An 18,613-nucleotide genomic window follows, 5' to 3' on the forward strand; every position below is an offset into this window, starting at 1 on the left:
AAGCTGTGCAAATACAAAAATAAAGAAATAATAATAATAAATAAGCAAAAAATATTGAGAACATGAGATGAGTCTTTGGAAGTTAGTCCATGGGTTGTGGAAACAGTTCAATGATGGGACAAGTGAAGTTATCTCTCAACTTCACTTCAACTACAGAGTCAGAATGAAAATGAGAATCAGATTCATTATCAGAATCAGACTCAAAATCGGGTTTTGAATCAGATTTATTTTCACTGATTTTGATGATGAGAAGTTTTTTTATTTGCAGCAGCAGTACAGAGCCAAGACAAAAGATCAGTATAAGTCTCAAAAGGATAAATAAATAGTGCCGACAAAGAGGAGTACTGAGGTAGTGTGCATGGGCTTCCATTCTGGAAATGGTGGAGGTGAATGTACAGTGGCAGAGTGAAGCTGGAATCGAGGTCACGGTGTTGTCGAGGCAACCGCTGCACAAGAGAGAGGCCGTGAGACACAGTGAGAAGCTTGTCTTACACACCGTTCACACAGATCAGATCATTACACAGAGCACTGAGGCAGAACAAGGAAAAGCAATAACAGAACTGGAATTGGTTTATTGTTGTCACACGTACCGAGATACAGTGAAAAACTTGTCAGCATCAGGTTTAGTATCGCTGACATTCGTTGTGAAATTTGTTGTCTTTGTGGCAACAGTACAATGCTATACATAATAATAGAAAAAATACTGTGGGTTTCAGTAAGTGTGTGTGTGTATGTATATAATAGTTAAATTAAATAACTAGTGCAAAAATAGAAATTAAAAAAGTATCAAGGTAGAGATCATGGATTCGGTGCCCATCCAGAGATCGGATGGCGGGGGGAAGAAGCCGTTGCTGAATCGTTGAGTGTGTGTCTTCAGGCTCCTGTATCTGCTTCCTGATGGTAGCAATGAGAAGAGGGTGTGACCTGGGTGGTGGGGTCATTAATGATGGATGTCGCCTTTTTGATGTAGATCAGATCATTACAACTGTGCATTGAGGACGAACAAGGTAAAACAACAACAGAACGCAGAATAAAGTGTCGGAGTTACAGAGGGAGTGCAGTGCGAGGAGACAATAAGGTGCGAGGTCATGAGGGAGATTGTGAGATCAAGAGTCCACTTTGGGGTATCAGGGCCAGTTCAATAGTCTCGAGCCTGGCGGAATGTGCTCAGGCAATGGCTGCACCCGGTGATCACCCTCTGCCTCTCGCAGTGTCGCAGCAGCAAGGATCGGCCAGGTCACCTGCGGGCTGGAGGTGCGGCGGAGGCTGCTGAGGAAGGCGAGGGAGGTGTTCGGAGACATCGGCGAGTGGCCGGGCTTCGTCCTCCAGGAAGTTGGAACAGTGGCAGGTCAGAAAGCAAGGGAGACGGTGCTGCAGCCATGAGGGAGCTTGGCCGTGTATGGTGGAGGGAACGGGGGTCAAGGTGGACAAGGGCTGAGCCCTAGGATTGGACTGGACAACAGTCGTAGATTTAGCCGGCATGGAAACTGACCGTTTGTCCCACTGTATCTGTATTGACCAGCAAGTTAGACTAATCCCACCAGCTCCCCACATTCCCGTCAATATGGGGTGTCACCGTTATTACAGTACCAGCGACACAGGTTCAATTCCCACTTCTGCCTGTAAGGAGCTTGTACGTTCTCCCCATGAACACATGGGTTTCCTCTGGGTGCTCTGGTTTACTCCCACAAGGATAAGGCAGGAGAATGGGGTTGAAAGGGATAATAAATCAGCCCTGATGGAATAGCAGAGCAGATGTGATGGGCTGAATGGCCTAATTCTGCTCCTTTGTCTTATGCTTTTATTCCAAAGTCATACAGCCGGGTTAGTAGGTTAACTAGACACATGGGTGTAACTGGGCGGCCTGGGCTCGTTGGGCCAGAAAGGCCTGTAATTGTGCTCTATCTCGAAATAAATAAATTCCCTCTCTGAAAGGAATTCCCTGTCCCTACCACTGAAACTCCCGTAAGGAATTCTCTATCCCTACCACCGAAACTCCTGTAAGAAATTCCATGTCCCTACCACTGAAACTCCTGTAAGGAGTATTGGAAAATCCTAATTCGGGAAGTTTATAAACATTGAGGGTTATTGATAAGCTGAATAGTCAGGGTCCTTTCCCCAGTGTAGGGCAGTCTAAACCTAGACAGCATTGGATTGAGATGAAAGATTTAAAAGAGATTCTCTCTCCCCACTGCCAACTGTCACCCCTCCAGCACAGGGCACAGAGAATTGAGTCCAGCGGTCCGATATCTCCTCAGGAACAGTCTGCTGGAGGAACTCTAGCAGGTTGGGAAACCTCTGTTGCAGGAGGGAAGGAGCTGCCAACGATGCATCGAAGACTGAAAATCCTGATGTAGACTTTCCTCCCCACACCACAAACTAAAAATGAGTTCCTCCAGCAGATTGTTTTAAGGATCAGAATCAAGTTTATTAGCTTCGTCCTATATAAGAGTCTCAGCCCAAAACACTGACTGTTCATTCATTTCCACAGATGCTGCCTGACCTGCTGGGCTCCTCCAGCAGTTTGTGTGTGATGATGGGAAATTTGTTGTTCAGCAGCTGCGGCACAGGGCAAAAACATGAAATTAATGTCAATTACCAAGAAATCTGAGCGAAACGAAGGGAGAATGAGCTAGTTGTTCAGGGTTTTATGGACCGTTCAGGAATCTGATGGTGGAGGGGAAGAAGCTCTTCCTGAGTCATTGGGAACAGAAATTAGTTTTATTTGTCACATACACATCAAAACTTGCAATGAAATGCATCATTTGTGCCAAATCAAATCAGTGAGAATTGTCCTGATGGCAGCCCACAAATGTTGTCACATTTCCAGCGCCACAACTTACTAACCCCAAAGTTCAAAGTACACTTATTATCAAAGTATGTCTACTGTGCACAACCCTGAGATCTGTCTCCTTGCAGGCAGCCACAAAACAAAGGAACACCATGGGACAAACCATTTAAAAACAAGCCCACACAGCACCCAAAGTGCAAAAGAAAAGAACAAACAATCAAAAAGTAAATGAATAACACACAGAACAGAACATCATTCACAGGCCATAGTCACAGAGCCGGTTCAGGGCTGAGGAGTGTGCTAATGGCTGCAGGCCACAGTCACAGAGCCAGTTCAGGGCTGAGGGGTGTGCTAATGGCTGCAGGCCACAGTCACAGAGCCGGTTCAGGGCTGAGGGGTATGCTAATGGCTGCAGGCCACAGTCACAGAGCCGGTTCAGGGCTGAGGGGTGTGCTAATGGCTGCAGGCCACAGTCACAGAGCCGGTTCAAGGCTGAGGGGTATGCTAATGGCTGCAGGCCACGGTCACAGAGCCGGTTCAAGGCTGAGGGGTGTGCTAATGGCTGCAGGCCACAGTCACAGAGCCAGTTCAGGGCTGAGGGATGTGCTAATGGCTGCAGGCCACAGTCACAGAGCCGGTTCAAGGCTGAGGAGTGCGCTAATGGCTGCAGGCCACAGTCACAGAGCCAGTTCAGGGCTGAGGAGTGTGCTAATGGCTGCAGGCCACAGTCACAGAGCCGGTTCAAGGCTGAGGAGTGCGCTAATGGCTGCAGGCCACAGTCACAGAGCCAGTTCAAGGCTGAGGAGTGCGCTAATGGCTGCAGGCCACAGTCACAGAGCCAGTTCAGGGCTGAGGAGTGCGCTAATGGCTGCAGGCCACAGTCACAGAGCCAGTTCAGGGCTGAGGGATGTGCTAATGGCTGCAGGCCACAGTCACAGAGCCGGTTCAGGGCTGAGGAGTGCGCTAATGGCTGCAGGCCACAGTCACAGAGCCAGTTCAGGGCTGAGGAGTGTGCTAATGGCTGCAGGCCACGGTCACAGAGCCGGTTCAGGGCTGAGGGGTGTGCTAATGGCTGCAGGCCACAGTCACAGAGCCAGTTCAGGGCTGAGGAGTGCGCTAATGGCTGCAGGCCACAGTCACAGAGCCAGTTCAGGGCTGAGGAGTGCGCTAATGGCTGCAGGCCACAGTCACAGAGCCAGTTCAGGGCTGAGGGATGTGCTAATGGCTGCAGGCCACAGTCACAGAGCCGGTTCAAGGCTGAGGGGTGTGCTAATGGCTGCAGGCCACAGTCACAGAGCCGGTTCAGGGCTGAGGAGTGTGCTAATGGCTGCAGGCCACAGTCACAGAGCCAGTTCAGGGCTGAGGAGTGTGCTAATGGCTGCAGGCCACAGTCACAGAGCCGGTTCAGGGCTGAGGAGTGCGCTAATGGCTGCAGGCCACAGTCACAGAGCCAGTTCAGGGCTGAGGGATGTGCTAATGGCTGCAGGCCACAGTCACAGAGCCGGTTCAAGGCTGAGGGGTGTGCTAATGGCTGCAGGCCACAGTCACAGAGCCGGTTCAGGGCTGAGGAGTGCGCTAATGGCTGCAGGCCACAGTCACAGAGCCAGTTCAGGGCTGAGGAGTGTGCTAATGGCTGCAGGCCACAGTCACAGAGCCAGTTCAGGGCTGAGGAGTGTGCTAATGGCTGCAGGCCACAGTCACAGAGCCGGTTCAGGGCTGAGGAGTGTGCTAATGGCTGCAGGCCACAGTCACAGAGCCAGTTCAGGGCTGAGGGATGTGCTAATGGCTGCAGGCCACAGTCACAGAGCCGGTTCAAGGCTGAGGGGTGTGCTAATGGCTGCAGGCCACAGTCACAGAGCCGGTTCAAGGCTGAGGAGTGCGCTAATGGCTGCAGGCCACAGTCACAGAGCCAGTTCAGGGCTGAGGGATGTGCTAATGGCTGCAGGCCACAGTCACAGAGCCGGTTCAAGGCTGAGGGGTGTGCTAATGGCTGCAGGCCACAGTCACAGAGCCGGTTCAAGGCTGAGGAGTGCGCTAATGGCTGCAGGCCACAGTCACAGAGCCAGTTCAGGGCTGAGGAGTGTGCTAATGGCTGCAGGCCACAGTCACAGAGCCGGTTCAGGGCTGAGGAGTGCGCTAATGGCTGCAGGCCACAGTCACAGAGCCGGTTCAGGGCTGAGGGGTATGCTAATGGCTGCAGGCCACAGTCACAGAGCCAGTTCAGGGCTGAGGGGTGTGCTAATGGCTGCAGGCCACAGTCACAGAGCCGGTTCAAGGCTGAGGGGTGTGCTAATGGCTGCAGGCCACAGTCACAGAGCTGGTTCAGGGCTGAGGGGTGTGCTAATGGCTGCAGGCCACAGTCACAGAGCCGGTTCAGGGCTGAGGGGTGTGCTAATGGCTGCAGGCCACAGTCACAGAGCCAGTTCAGGGCTGAGGGGTGTGCTAATGGCTGCAGGCCACAGTCACAGAGCCAGTTCAGGGCTGAGGAGTGTGCTAATGGCTGCAGGCCACAGTCACAGAGCCAGTTCAGGGCTGAGGGGTATGCTAATGGCTGCAGGCCACAGTCACAGAGCCAGTTCAGGGCTGAGGGGTGTGCCTATGGCTGCAGGCCACAGTCACAGAGCTTAGAAACAAACTGCAGAGTTGGTCTTTGGAATGTGGGAGGAAGCTGGAGCCACCGGAGGAAACCCACACAGTCACACGGGGAGAACGTACAAACTCCTTACAGCAACCATGGGAATTGATCCCTGTTCTGACATGAGCTGCTGTAATGCTTTACGCTAACTGCTACACTCCTGAACCTCCTCCTCCGGGGGTGGGGGGGGGGGGGTAACAAGAAGAGGGCATCTCCTGGGTGATGAGGATCTCTAATGATGGACGCTGCCGTCTTTAGGTGCCAGATGTGTTGCTCCAGATTCAACATCCGCATTCTCTTGTACCTCGACAAGTGCCCCTCGCCCCCATGGCTGCTCTGACTGTGCCTGCAGAAGGAACTGCTGTCCCTGTCACTGGCCAGTTCTCTGCAATGTCTCCACACATAGAGAGGAGGTACTGAAACTGTCCAGTTGGTGCAGAAAGCACAACGCAACCTATCACTCAACATCACGAAGACTAAAGAAATAATAATTGAGTTCAGGAACAAGCCCCACTATTCATACATAGTGAGATAATGGAAAGGGTCTCCAGTTTCAGGTTTTTGGGGATGAACATCACCGAGTTCTCGTGGTCCGTCAACACAGCCTCGGTAGGAGGAAAGGCACATCTGCCACTACACGAGCTGAGGTGCTTAAGGAGAGCTGTACGCTGCCATTTACTGTGAGCTGCTGCCCCCTCCTGGTGGATGTTGTGCTCTGCGGATCACTCTCCTCAAAATGGGAAGTTAATTCCAACTCAAAGTTCAAAGTAAATGTTACTGTCAAAGTATGTATATGTCACCATTTTCAACACTGAGATTCATGTTCTTGTGGACGTACTCAACAAATCTATAGAATAGTAATCATAACAGAATCAGTGATCGATTGCCAAACTAGTGCTTTCAACCGGAGCGCAGAAGACAACAAACTGCAAATGCAAAAAGAAGAAACAATAATATAAATAAATAAACAATAAATATCTAGAACATGAGATAAAGAGTCCTTGAACGTGAGTCTATCGGTTGTGAGAACATTTCAATGGTGGGGCAGGTGAAGTTGCCCCAGCCAAGTGAAATTGAGTGAAGTTATCCCCTCTGGTTCAAGAGTCTGATGGTTGAGGGGTAATAACTGTTCCTGAACCTGGTGCAAGTCCTGAGGCTCCTGTATCTTCCACCTGATGGCAGCAGCGAAAAGGGAACAGGTCCTGGGTTGTGGGGGTTGTCTCGTGATGGGTGCTCCCTTCCTACAACAGCGTTTCATGTAGATGAGCTCATTGCTGGGGAGGGCTTTACCTGTGATGGACTGGGCCATATCCATCACTTTTTTTGAAGGATTTTCCATTCAAGGGCATTGGTGTTTCCATAGCAGGCAGTGATGCAGCCAGTCATTATACATCTATAGAAGATTGTCAAAGGTGGGTAGTTGGGGGAAGGTGGATGAATCTGGGAGGTGACAGGTGGAAATGGCAATGGGCTGAAGAAGAAGGAATCTGATAGAAGAGTGGACCATGGGAGAATGGGAAGGAGGAGTGGACCAGCTGGAGATGATGGACAGGTGAGGAGAAGAGAAGGAATGAGAGGGAAACCAGAGTGGAAAAAGAGAGCAGGAAAAGTAGGGGGGGGGGGAATATCTGGAAGCTGGAGAAATTGATGTTTATGTCGTCAGGTTGGAGACTACCCAGATGGAAAATCTTCATCCAATGTGGCCTCATTGTGTGGGATTCCCGTTCTGGGGGTGGCTGCCAGAACCTCCTTTTCCCTTTGGGAGGGGGCATATGGTTCTGGCGCAAAGCTCACCCCACTTCCACGAGGCACTGCTGTTGCTGGGAGCTGCTGGATGGGGAGGTGGCGGGGTTGTAGACTTCCTTGTTGTGTTACAGCCTCTCACTGTTCACCGCTGAACTTCTTGGCAGCCGGGATGAGCCGGGAGGAGGTTCAGGAGCTGAACCGGGACCTGATGCCCTATTTCATGCCAGCAGCGGTGGCTGCTCTACCTGCCAACGTATTCCAGGTGAGAAGACCGGACTCTCCCTGGTCCCAGGGACGTCGTTGACGGTTGCAGTTTGGTGCATGCACTAGTGCGATGGGTATCCGCCGTGTGTGTAAGCTCATCTGCTCATGCTGGTGGGGAGGGGGACGTGTGGTACCCCTGACAATCACACCAGTCGCTGGGAGAAGTTTCATAGCTGCCTGCCCTTGTGTTCAGATCTGGTCACCTCATTAAAGGAAGGATGTGGAAGCTTTAGAGAGGGTGCAGAGGAGATTTACCAGATGCTGCCTGGATTAGAGAAGTCTTATGAAGGTAGGTTGAGTGAAGGAAGATGAGAGGTGACTTGATAGAGGTGTACAAGATGATAAGATACATTGATAGAGTGAACTGTTAGTGCCTTTTTCCCAGGGCAGAAAAGGGTAATTCAAGGGGCATAAGGTGTGTGGAGGGAAGTTTGGGGGGAGGGGATTTCAGAGGTAGGTTTTTACACAGAGGGTGGTGGGCGTGTGAAACACACTGCCAGGGGTGGTGGTAGAGGCAGATACATTAGGGGCATTTAAGAGACTTTTAGGCACATGGATGGTAATGGAGGGTTATGTGGGAAGGAAGGGCTGAAAGGTGGAGGGCTGAAGCTTTACTCTGGTGTAGTGCTCCACGTTCTGGAGAGGGGTAACTCAGAGTTGTGCTTTGGTTTTGAGAAACGTGAAATGGTTTTGTCATGAACATTATCCAAGTTCACTGGAGCACAAAAAAATAGGAGCAGAGGAGGCCACTCATCCAACCCCACTATTCAATACAACTGCCGCTGATCTATGTCGGTCTCAGAACTCTACCTACACCTCCCCACCTTGTACCTCTCTATCAGGTCACCTCATCCTCCTTCACTCCAAAGTGAAAAGCCCCAGCTCGCCCAACCTGTCCTCCAGTCCAGGTAACATCCAGGTAAATCTCCTCTGCTCCCTCTCTAAAGCCTCCATATCCTTCCTGTAATGAGGTGACTGGAACTGAACACAATACTCCAAGTATTCCCAATATTCTCCCTGTATCTCTCTGTCTGTCTCCCTCTCTCTCTGTCCCTCACTCTGTTCTGCCCTCTCTCTTATTCTGTATCTCTCTCTCTCACTCACTCTCTATGTCTCTCTCAATCTCTCTTTCTGTCTGTCTCAATCTCTCTCTCAGTATCTCCCTCTGCCTCTCTCCAACTCTCTCTCTCCATCTCTCTTTCAATCTCTCTTCCCCCTCTCTCTGTCTTCCTCTCCCTCCCCCTCCCCTCCCACTCCTCCCCTCCTCCCCATCCCCTCCCCCACCCCTCTCCCTCTCCCCTCCTCCACCCCTCCCCTCCTCCTCTCCCTCTCCGTTTCTCTCTTCCCCCTCTCTCTGTCTTCCTCTCCCTCCCCCTCCCCTCCCACTCCTCCCCTCCTCCCCATCCCCTCCCCCACCCCTCTCCCTCTCCCCCTCCTCCACCCCTCCCCTCCTCTCCCTCTCCCCCTCCTCTCCTCCTCTCCCTCTCCGTTTCTCTCTCCCCCCTGAGCAACTGCAGCAGTTGTTGCATTTCATGCCTGGCATGACCAGATGAGTGACTGAGGGGTCGGTGATGGATGGGTGTGCCGTGGGCAGATTGGCCTGTGGTTTTCCTCTCCTGCAGGAGCTCTCCCCACAACAGCTGCTGAACCTGGGGCCAGAGAACGCGGCTGCCGCGACTGGGGCCCAGATGGCAGCACTGGGCCCGGACCAGGCCTCCAGCCTGCAGGCCGCCAGGGACGGAGGCGAAGCAGAGGAGACGTCCCCCTCCACTTCCCCGATTACAGGTAGTGAGTGTGGAGTCGCTGCTGTACTGAGCTGGGCATATAACTCACCCTACTGTCGCCCCTCCCGTCAACTCACCGGGATCCGAGGACCTCCTCCCGACCACAATGAGACTCTGGTCCCCTTCCCACCCACACTGGACCAGGTGTCCCCCTCCCCATCACCCCATCAGGATTCAGATCCCTTTCCCATCTGCACCGGGACACCAATTCATACAGTAGTCATAGAACACTACAGCACAGAAACAGGCCTTTTGGCCCATCTAGTCCATGCCAACCCATTAATCTGCCTACCATCCACCACTTCCACTGGCAACTCTCACTACCCTCTGAGTGAAGAAGTCCCCCCTCAGGTTCCTCTTAAACATTTCATCTGTTACCCTGAACCCATGACCGCGAGTTCTAGTCTTACCCAACCTCAGTGGAAAAAGCCTGCTTGCATTTGCCCCATCTATACCCCTCATAAACTACCTTTACACTCACCTGGATCTGATTTCCAACACTCCCTTTAGATTTACTCGGATCACTTATAAATAAAAGAAATGAATTTAAAAATGTTTTGAAGTTTTGGTAAATATAATATTCAGCAGTCCAGACAATGCACAGACCAGCACCAACAAATCTCGAGAGTGCCAGATTGACAGAGTTGCACTGTTCTGTGAACCAAGCGCAGAGGAGTAATTGTTTTTGTCTTACGTTGCTGTGTCTCCTGCGTCTAATCATTCCTTTCATTCGTTAGACTTTCTAACAGGTTCGGCTTGCCGTGGTGACCTAGGCCTCCTGCTCTGGGCTGCCTCGACCGCAGCTGCTGTGTGTGTTGTTTCCTGATGGTCAGACTGAGTTGCGTGTCCCAGCACATACTGTTGTACATTCGAATGGTCGAAGGCTGTAGATGTCCCTGTCAACACAACGTGGCTGGCTACAAAGTCACAGATTAGCATAACGCTTTACGGCACCAGCAATCACTGATCAGGGTTCAATTCCCGATGCCGTCTTTAAAAAGATAAAATTATCTTTATTTATCACATGTACATCGAAACATTCAGTGAAGTGTGTTATTCTTAATCTTCCTCCTTCCTTTCAGTGCTGATGAAGGGTCTCAGCCCGAAATGTCACCTGGTTATTCATCTCCATCGATGCTGCCTGACCTGCTGAGTTCCCCCAGCATTAGTTTGTGTTCCAGTGAATGGCATTGTTTGTATCAAAGCACGTCAGCTGGGCTGCACTTCTGGAGCCAACATAGTGTGCCCACAGCTCACTGACCCGAACCCATTCCTCTTTGGAATGAAGTAGGAAACAGACTCTTGTATAGTGCTGTATTTGTCAACGTGGACAGGAACAAAGGATGTTGGGAATGGCGAGGGTGGAGCACCGGGGGAACAGGTGGCAGAGGGGGAGTCTTGGGGTTGGGGAGTGGCACAGGTGCAGACACACCCAGCCCTAAAGCACCAGGCAAAGTAATTTGATTCCAAACAGTTGGTTTATTGATCATTACAGAATGTCTCTCTGGTGCTTCCTGCTCCCTTCCCCTTTTCCCAACCATGATTCCCCTCTCCCTGCCCCCTTCCTACTCTCAGTCCACAATAGAGACCCATATCAGAATCAGGTTTATCTTCACTCACACTTGTCCTGAAATATCTTTTTTTTTCCCAGCAGCAGTACAGCACAATACATAAAATTACTACAGTACTGTGCAAAATTCTTAGGCACCCTGGCTATAAGTGTGTCCAGGACCTTTGCACAGAGCTGTCCGGGTTAGGGTTAATATGTTGAGGACACGTTATGTTAGCCCCCCAGCACATCTTCTGACCATGTTTGTCATTGACACAAGTGATGCATTTAACTAGATATCTTGATTTACATGTAACAAAATAAAGCTAAGCTTTAATCTTTAACAAATCGAGGATCAATTTTATTCACCACATACATTTACATGGATTAGGAATTTGCCGTGGTGTGTAGGTCAGGGTGTGACATGCAACAAAAAACACAATTATAATTTTGAAGAATTATATCAAATAAATATAGAATAAAATGTGCATAAATACTGTAAATAAACACCAGTATGTATTTACAATATAAAACATCATTATAAACAGTGGTTTAAAGTGTTTACAGTGCAGTGACAGGGTTGATAGATAGAGGGGATGGAGGTGGGTGCTAACTAGAATGGTCAATCAGATTAACTGCCTGGGGGAAGAAACTTTTAAGATGGAGTGAAATTTTTGTTTTAATAGCCTTGTGATGCTTTCCAGAGAGAGCTTTTGGAAAAGGTAGTTTTCTGGTGGGTAGTGTCCACTATGATTTTCCTGCCCAGTTCATTGTCCTGGACACATGCAAGTCCTGCAGTGACGGTCAATGACCTTTTCTGCTGACCTGACAGCTTGCTTAGTTTTCATATATTGTGAGAGGACGCTGCACTAAACCAGAGAGGAAATAGCTGATGTGAGGATGCTGTCTGTGATGGCAGTGTAGAATCGTACCAGTAGGTGCTGGGGAAGATGGAATTTTACCCACTGCTGCACGAAGTACGTCTTCTGCTGAGCCTTTTTATTAATGAAGGAGATGTGGTTCTCATACGTGAGGTCCTGTTCAGCACACAACAGGGCCTTTCACGATGTTTTGACAACCGTTTAACTTACTCTAAGATCAATCTGACCCTTCTCTCCCACATAGCCCTCCATTTTTCTATCATCCATGTGCCTATCTAAGTGTTTCTTAATGTGATATTAACACCACCCCTGGCAGAGTGTTCCACACACCCACCAATCTCTGTGTAAAGAACTTACCTCTGACAACCCACCTATACTTTATCTATTCATCTTCAAATTATGCCCCCTTGTATGTCATTTCCACCCCAGCTATCCACTCTATCAATGCCTCTTATCCTTTTGTATATCTCTGTCAAGATCACCTCTGATCCTCTTTTTCACCAAAGAGAAAAACCATATCTCGTTCAACCTATCTTCATAAGACATGCTCTCCAATCCAGACAGCATCCTGGTAAATGTCCTCTGCAGCCTCTCTAAAGATTCCACATCCTTCCTATAATGAGGTGATCAGAACTGAACACAATATTCCAAGTGTGGTCTAAACAGGGTTTTATAGAGCTGCAACACCAACTCACGGCTCTTGAACTCAGTCCTCTGAGGAATGATGGCCAACACATCAAAAGCTTTCTTAACAATTTATAAACTTGCACTGCGACTTTTTGGGATGTATTGTCATGAACTCCAAGATCCCCCTGTTCCTCCTCATTGCCAAGAATTCTGCCACCATCCCTGTATCCTGCCTTCCAGTTCCACCTTCCAAAGTGAATCATTTCACATTTCTCCAGGCTGAACGCCATCTGCCACTTCTCAGCCCAGCTCTGCATCCTGTCAATGTCCCACTGCATCCTAGAACAACCCTCCAGGTTACCCACAACTCCACCGACCTCTGTGTCGTTTGCAAACTTACTAACTCACCCTTCCACTTCCTCATCCAAGACACTTACAAGAATCACAGAACTGGGGCCCCAGAACAAATCTCTGTGGAACACCACTGGTCACCGACCTCCAGGCAGAATATGCTCCATCTACCTCCATCGCCAACACAGCACTTCCAAGCATATTAACCTTTACATCTTTGGAATGTGGGAGGAAACTGGAGCACACAGAGGAAATTCACGGTGTCATGGGGAGAACGTACGAACTCTTTACGGACAGTGGCAGGAATTGAACTGTGATCGCGAGCGCTGTAAATCATAATCCTAACCGCTAAGTTACCATGACTTCACTCACCAGGAAAGCAATGAACTGGAAAGGAAATGTTTTACTATGCCAATAAATTAAACTGCTTCAAAATTAATCAGAATCAGATTTATTATCACTAATCTATGTAAAGCTTGTTATTTTGTGGCAGCAGTACAGCGCAAAGACTTAAAATTATGATAAATTACAAAAATAAGAGTACTGAAAGAGGAATAGTGATGTACAATCAGAATCAGGTTTAATATCACCGGCATATGTCACGAAATCTGTTGACTTTGCGGCAGCAGTACAATTAAATATATAATTAAAGAGAAAAATGAATTACAGTAAGTTTACACAGTATACGTATGTTAGTTAATATGTAGTGCAAACATAGAAATAACAAAAGTAATGAGGTAGTGTTCATGGGTTCAATGTCCATTCAGAAATCAGATGGCAGGGGGAAGAAGCTGTTCCAGAATTGATAAGTGTGTGTCTTCAGGCTCCTGTACCATTTTCCTGAAGGGGATCCTTAATGATGGACACCATCTTTTTTTCTTTTTTTCTTTATTATTTTTTTATTAGTTTTTCTATACATTTTACAAATTAAAAACCCCAAATCCCAATGAAGAACATTAATACAGTGCAAAATTTAGCATACAATGACAATATGCTACAAAGGAAGAGAATTTGACAAAAAAGCACCTAAATTAAAGACAAGTAAACTTAGTATCCTCCCCAAGCCCCACAACACAAGAAAAAAAACAACTCCAGACCGACCACAGCACAATATAGAGAGTATAAATCAGGACAGTCAAACTCCCAGACTGTGAATACACTTAGCAACAGAGGATAATAATGCCTACTACCAGAAAAAAAAAGGGAGCTGAAAGCAAGGGACCGAAAAGAAAAGAAAAAAAAAAACCCTAGTCAAGAGGAAGGTTATGAAAGTACTCGATAAAAGGTCCCCAGACCTTATGGAACTTTAGATCCGAATTAAGAACTGAATAATGAATTTTTTCGAGGTTCAAGCAGGCCATAATGTCGTTAAGCCATTGCGCATGAGTGGGCGGGGCAACATCTCTCCATCTAAGGAGGATCAAGCGTCTCGCCAGGAGAGAGGCAAAGGATAATATTCGGCATTTGGTCGGACTCAGACGTAAATCTGTCTCGCCCCAGAAACCGAACAAAGCAATTAAGGGGTTTGGTTCTAGGTGCTGATTCAGAATACACGATAACGTAGTGAAGACATCTTTCCAAAATTTCTCCAAGCTAGGACAGAACCAGTACATATGGATGAGAGAGGCCACGTCCCTCTTGCATTTATCACAGAGTGGACTAATGTTAGGGTAGAATCGAGATAGTTTAGATTTAGACATATGGGCTCTATGAACAATCTTAAACTGTAAAAGGCAATGGCGAGCACAAAGAGAGGTTGAGTTAACCGATTTGAGAATCAAGTCCCAGCTCTCATCGGATAAGGAGGTATTTAAATCCTGCTCCCAGGCCATTTAAATTTTATCCACAGGGGCCCGTTGTAAGGCTGCTAATTTATCTCGAATAATTGATATTAAACCTTTACCTAGTGGATTAATGGAAAGAAATAAGTCCATAGCATTTTTCGCAGGCATTTCAGGAAAGTTAGGAATTAAAGGAGCAATAAAGTGTCTAATTTGGAGATATCTAAAAAAATGAGCATTGGGCAGATTGAACTTAACAGAGAGCTGCTGAAAAGAAGTGAAGCGATTATCAATGAAAAGATCTTCAAAATGTCTAATGCCCTTCCTATACCAAACATGGAATGCTGAATCGTACGTAGCAGGTAAAAAAAGGTGATTATGTGCGACAGGGCTGGAAACGGAAAAACCATGGAAACCATAGCATTTCCTAAACTGAGCCCATATACGCAAAGTGTGTCTAACAAGAGGATTAGCTATTGATCTGGGCAGACTACTAGGGAGTGCAGAGCCAAGAAGTGCAGAGATAGATAATTCTTTAGTGGAGCTCAACTCCATTGCCACCCAATTAGGGCACTCGGGTTGGCCGTGGAAGAAAGACCAAAAGGTAGCACAATGTATATTAGCTGCCCAATAATATAAACGAAAGTTAGGTAAAGCCATGCCACCCTCTTTTTTAGATTTTTGGAGATGGATTTTATTAATTCTAGAGCGCTTATTCTTCCACAGATATGACAAAATAATAGAGTCTAAGGAATCAAAAAAAGATTTAGGAATAAAAATTGGGATAGATTGAAATAAGTATAAAAATTTGGGGAGAACATACATTTTAACAACATTAATATGACCTACCAAAGACATAGATAGAGGTGACCATTGTACCAGACTCTGTTTTATAGTATATGAAAGATTGGCAAAGTTTTCACGAAAGAGATCTTTAAACTTCCTTGTGACTGTAATTCCAAGATAAGTAAATTGATTATGGACTACTTTAAAAGGGAGATCACGAAATGTTAGTTCTTGTGCTTCTTTATTAATTGGGAAAAGTTCACTCTTATGTAAATTAAGTTTATAGCCAGAGATCTGGCTAAACTGGTCAAGAAGTGAAAACATTAGAGGTAAGGATGTAGACGGATTTGAGAGAAAGAGTAATAAGTCATCAGCATAGAGAGAAACTTTATGCTCAACACCCCCTCTCCAAATCCCGGTCAATTCAGGACAATTTCGAAATGCTATCGCCAGAGGTTCTATAGCCAAATCAAAGAGAAAGGGACTTAAGGGGCATCCCTGACGGGTGCCACGTTTGAGAGGACACCATCTTTTTGAGGCAACACTCCTTGAAGATGTTCTGGATACTACGGAGGCTCGTGGCCATGATGGAACTGACTAATTTTACAGCTCTGTTTAGCCTACTTCAATCCTATACAATAGCCTCTTCCCCACCACCCCCCACCATACCAGACGGTGATGCAACCAGTTAGAATGCTCTCCACGATACATCTGAAGAAATTTGCAAGTGTCTTTGGTGACATACCAAATCTCCCCAAACGCCTAATAAAATATAGCCACTGATGTGCCTTCTTTGTACCTGCATTGATGTGTTGTGCTCAGGATAGATTCTCTGAGATGTTGACACCCAGGAACTTGAAATTACTCACTCTTTCCACTTCTGATCCCACTATGAGGACTGGCTGTGTTCCCCTGTCTTGCCCTTTCTGGTGTCCACTATCAGTTCTTCACACTTACTGACATTGAGTTCAAGGTTGTTGCTGTGACACACTCAATTAGATGATATGTCTCGCTCCCTCTCTTCACCATCTGAAATTCTGACAACAATACTTGTGTCGTCAGCAAACTGATAGATGCCATTTGGGCTGTGCCTGGCCACACAGTATTCTTGGGTTCATGGACTGTTCACAAATCTGATGGTGGAATGGAAGAAGCTGTACCTGGAACGTTGAGTGTGGGTCTTCAGGGTCCTGGACCTCCTCCCAAAAGAAGAAACTGGAAAGTTTCCCTGGATTGGTACCTCCCACCTGCAAGAGGTGGTATTGTTGTGTGAGAACCCCTGAAAGAGAGTGAGGCTTTGGAAGAGTTCAGTCTCTCTCTCTCTGTCTCTGTCAACCCTCCAAGACAGGGCACCAGAAATTGAGTGGAAAGGTGGAAAAAATCTTGGGCTTCTTAGATTTCTTATATAGTTTCAAATGGTATGGGCTCCACAGAGCCCTGATCTCAACATCATCGAGACCTGTCTGGGATTACCCGGAGAGACAGGAGCAAGCGAGACAGCCAAAGTCTGCAGAAAAACTGTGGCGAGTTCTACAAGATGCTTGGAGCAACCTACCAGCCGATTTTCTTATAAAACTGCACAACAGTGTACCTAAGAGAATTGATCCAGCTTTAAAGGCAAGGGGGGGGGGGGGCACACCAAATATTGATTTTAGTTTTTATTTACTGCTTACTGCTCTTTCTATTAATTTTTTTGATATTCAGTATCTTTTCACTTCATTGGTTTTGAACACATCTTCACTTCACAGATTTTTTTAAGTGTGCCTAAGATTTTTACACAGTACTGTATTTCCTCAGGAACAGTTTGCTGGAGAAACTCAGGGGATCAAGCAGCATGTGTGTGGGAGTGGGGGTGGGGGGAGATGACTGTTTAATTCCTAGATTAGACTGTTCAATTATTTTATTTACAGTTTAGCAATAATTATCTGCTTGTATTTTAAGTGGTTCTTAATAACAGTGTAATATGCCTCCAGTGTCTATGCAAAGCATAATTCTGGAACACTCTGGAAGCTTCTTTGTTTCACATTAAGTGAATATGTGCTTTCTCATTGGCTAACTTGGTACTGCAATATTCAAATGAGCACTTTCTAATTGGCTGTCTCTTATCTATAGCTTTGAATGGAAATTTTCCTTATCTTGGAAGTATAAAGTTAGCTGTTTTATAATAGGCACCATCTTTAGTTTCTCTCTCATCATCAAATGGTAGACTCCCTGGTCACTGTTTCAATTTCTCCTTGTTCTATCAAATTTTAATAAAACAATTGTGAAGCGACATGGTTTATGTCTCATTCTTGACTTCTAAAAGAACCTTGATTAAAATGGCAGCATCTATCGGAACTGTCAATGTTTAATTTTAGACTCTTGGTTCTGATGTAGAGATTTGACCAGAAGCATCGACAGTTCCTCTCCTCGCCTGCACTACAGATGATGCTCCACCTGCTAAGTTCCTCCAGCAGATCGTTTGTTGCACAAACGTAAAACCTTAATGGGTGATTTCCTTGCAGAATGAATATTAATGCAGTCTGGCTCTTCACTCGGGGAGACTCAGGACTCAGTTTCAGTCTCAGTGTAGGAGGCACTCCTTGCAGGAGTGATGTTTGGGGAAAGTTCAGGAGCAAATATCAGCTGACTTGGATCAGTAATTAATTTTGACATGATGTGTAACACAATGGAACCAGGCAACAGAATCCTGAAACCCCACCTCCATCGTTCAATAGGATTATGAGAATCAGAATCCAAATCAGGTTTATTATCACTGACATACAGCACTGAGCAAAAGTCTGGATTTTTTATATGGTGTCAGATGGTGTGGCATCCACATAGCCCTAATCTCAACATTATCCAGGCTGTCTGGGATTACCTGGAGAGACAGAAGCAAGTGAGACAGATGAAATCTGGGGAAGAACTGTGGCAAATGCTCCACGATGCTTGGAACAGCTACCAGCTGATTTTTTTTATAAAACTGCATGACAGTGTACCTCAGTTGATGCAGTTTTAAAGGCAAAGAGTGGACACACCAAATATTGATTTAATTTAGATTTTTATTGTTTACTGCTATTTGTAGTAATTTTTTGATATTTAGGAACACTCAGTCTTTTAGGAACAGCTTCTTCCTCTGTGCTATCAGATTTCTGAACGAACAATGAACTCAGGAACACTACCTCACTATTTTTCTCTCTTTTTTTCCTTCCCTTCTTCCTCTGTCCTCTTTCCCTCCATTTTTCCTCCCCCCCCTTCCATCCCTCTTTCCTTCCCTACTTCCGACCTTCCTTCTTTCTGAATTTGCAATATTAAAATTTTTGGACTGTACTGCTATCTTATCAAAAACAACACATTTCACAACATATGTCAGTGATAATAAGCCTGTTTCTGATTCTTATCAGAACACAAGAAATTCTGCAGATGCTGGAAATCCAGG

General features: G+C 46.8%; 1 protein-coding gene across 1 annotated transcript in view; it reads left to right on the top strand.

The window, feature by feature from the left end:
- LOC140735276 (otoancorin-like) overlaps positions 1 to 11,061 on the top strand; it is a 70,547-nt gene extending 59,486 nt beyond the window's left edge. Inside the window, exons 22-25 of the mRNA XM_073060144.1 lie at positions 1,212 to 1,348; positions 7,337 to 7,434; positions 9,059 to 9,221; positions 9,970 to 11,061. Of these exons, the coding sequence (XP_072916245.1) occupies positions 1,212 to 1,348; positions 7,337 to 7,434; positions 9,059 to 9,221; positions 9,970 to 10,046 (475 nt within the window). The 3' untranslated portion in view covers positions 10,047 to 11,061. The remainder of the gene's footprint in view (positions 1 to 1,211; positions 1,349 to 7,336; positions 7,435 to 9,058; positions 9,222 to 9,969) is intronic.
- Positions 11,062 to 18,613: the final 7,552 nt, after the last annotated feature.

This window comes from Hemitrygon akajei, chromosome 11 (genome assembly GCF_048418815.1).
Source record: "Hemitrygon akajei chromosome 11, sHemAka1.3, whole genome shotgun sequence".
Lineage (NCBI taxonomy): Eukaryota > Metazoa > Chordata > Chondrichthyes > Myliobatiformes > Dasyatidae > Hemitrygon > Hemitrygon akajei.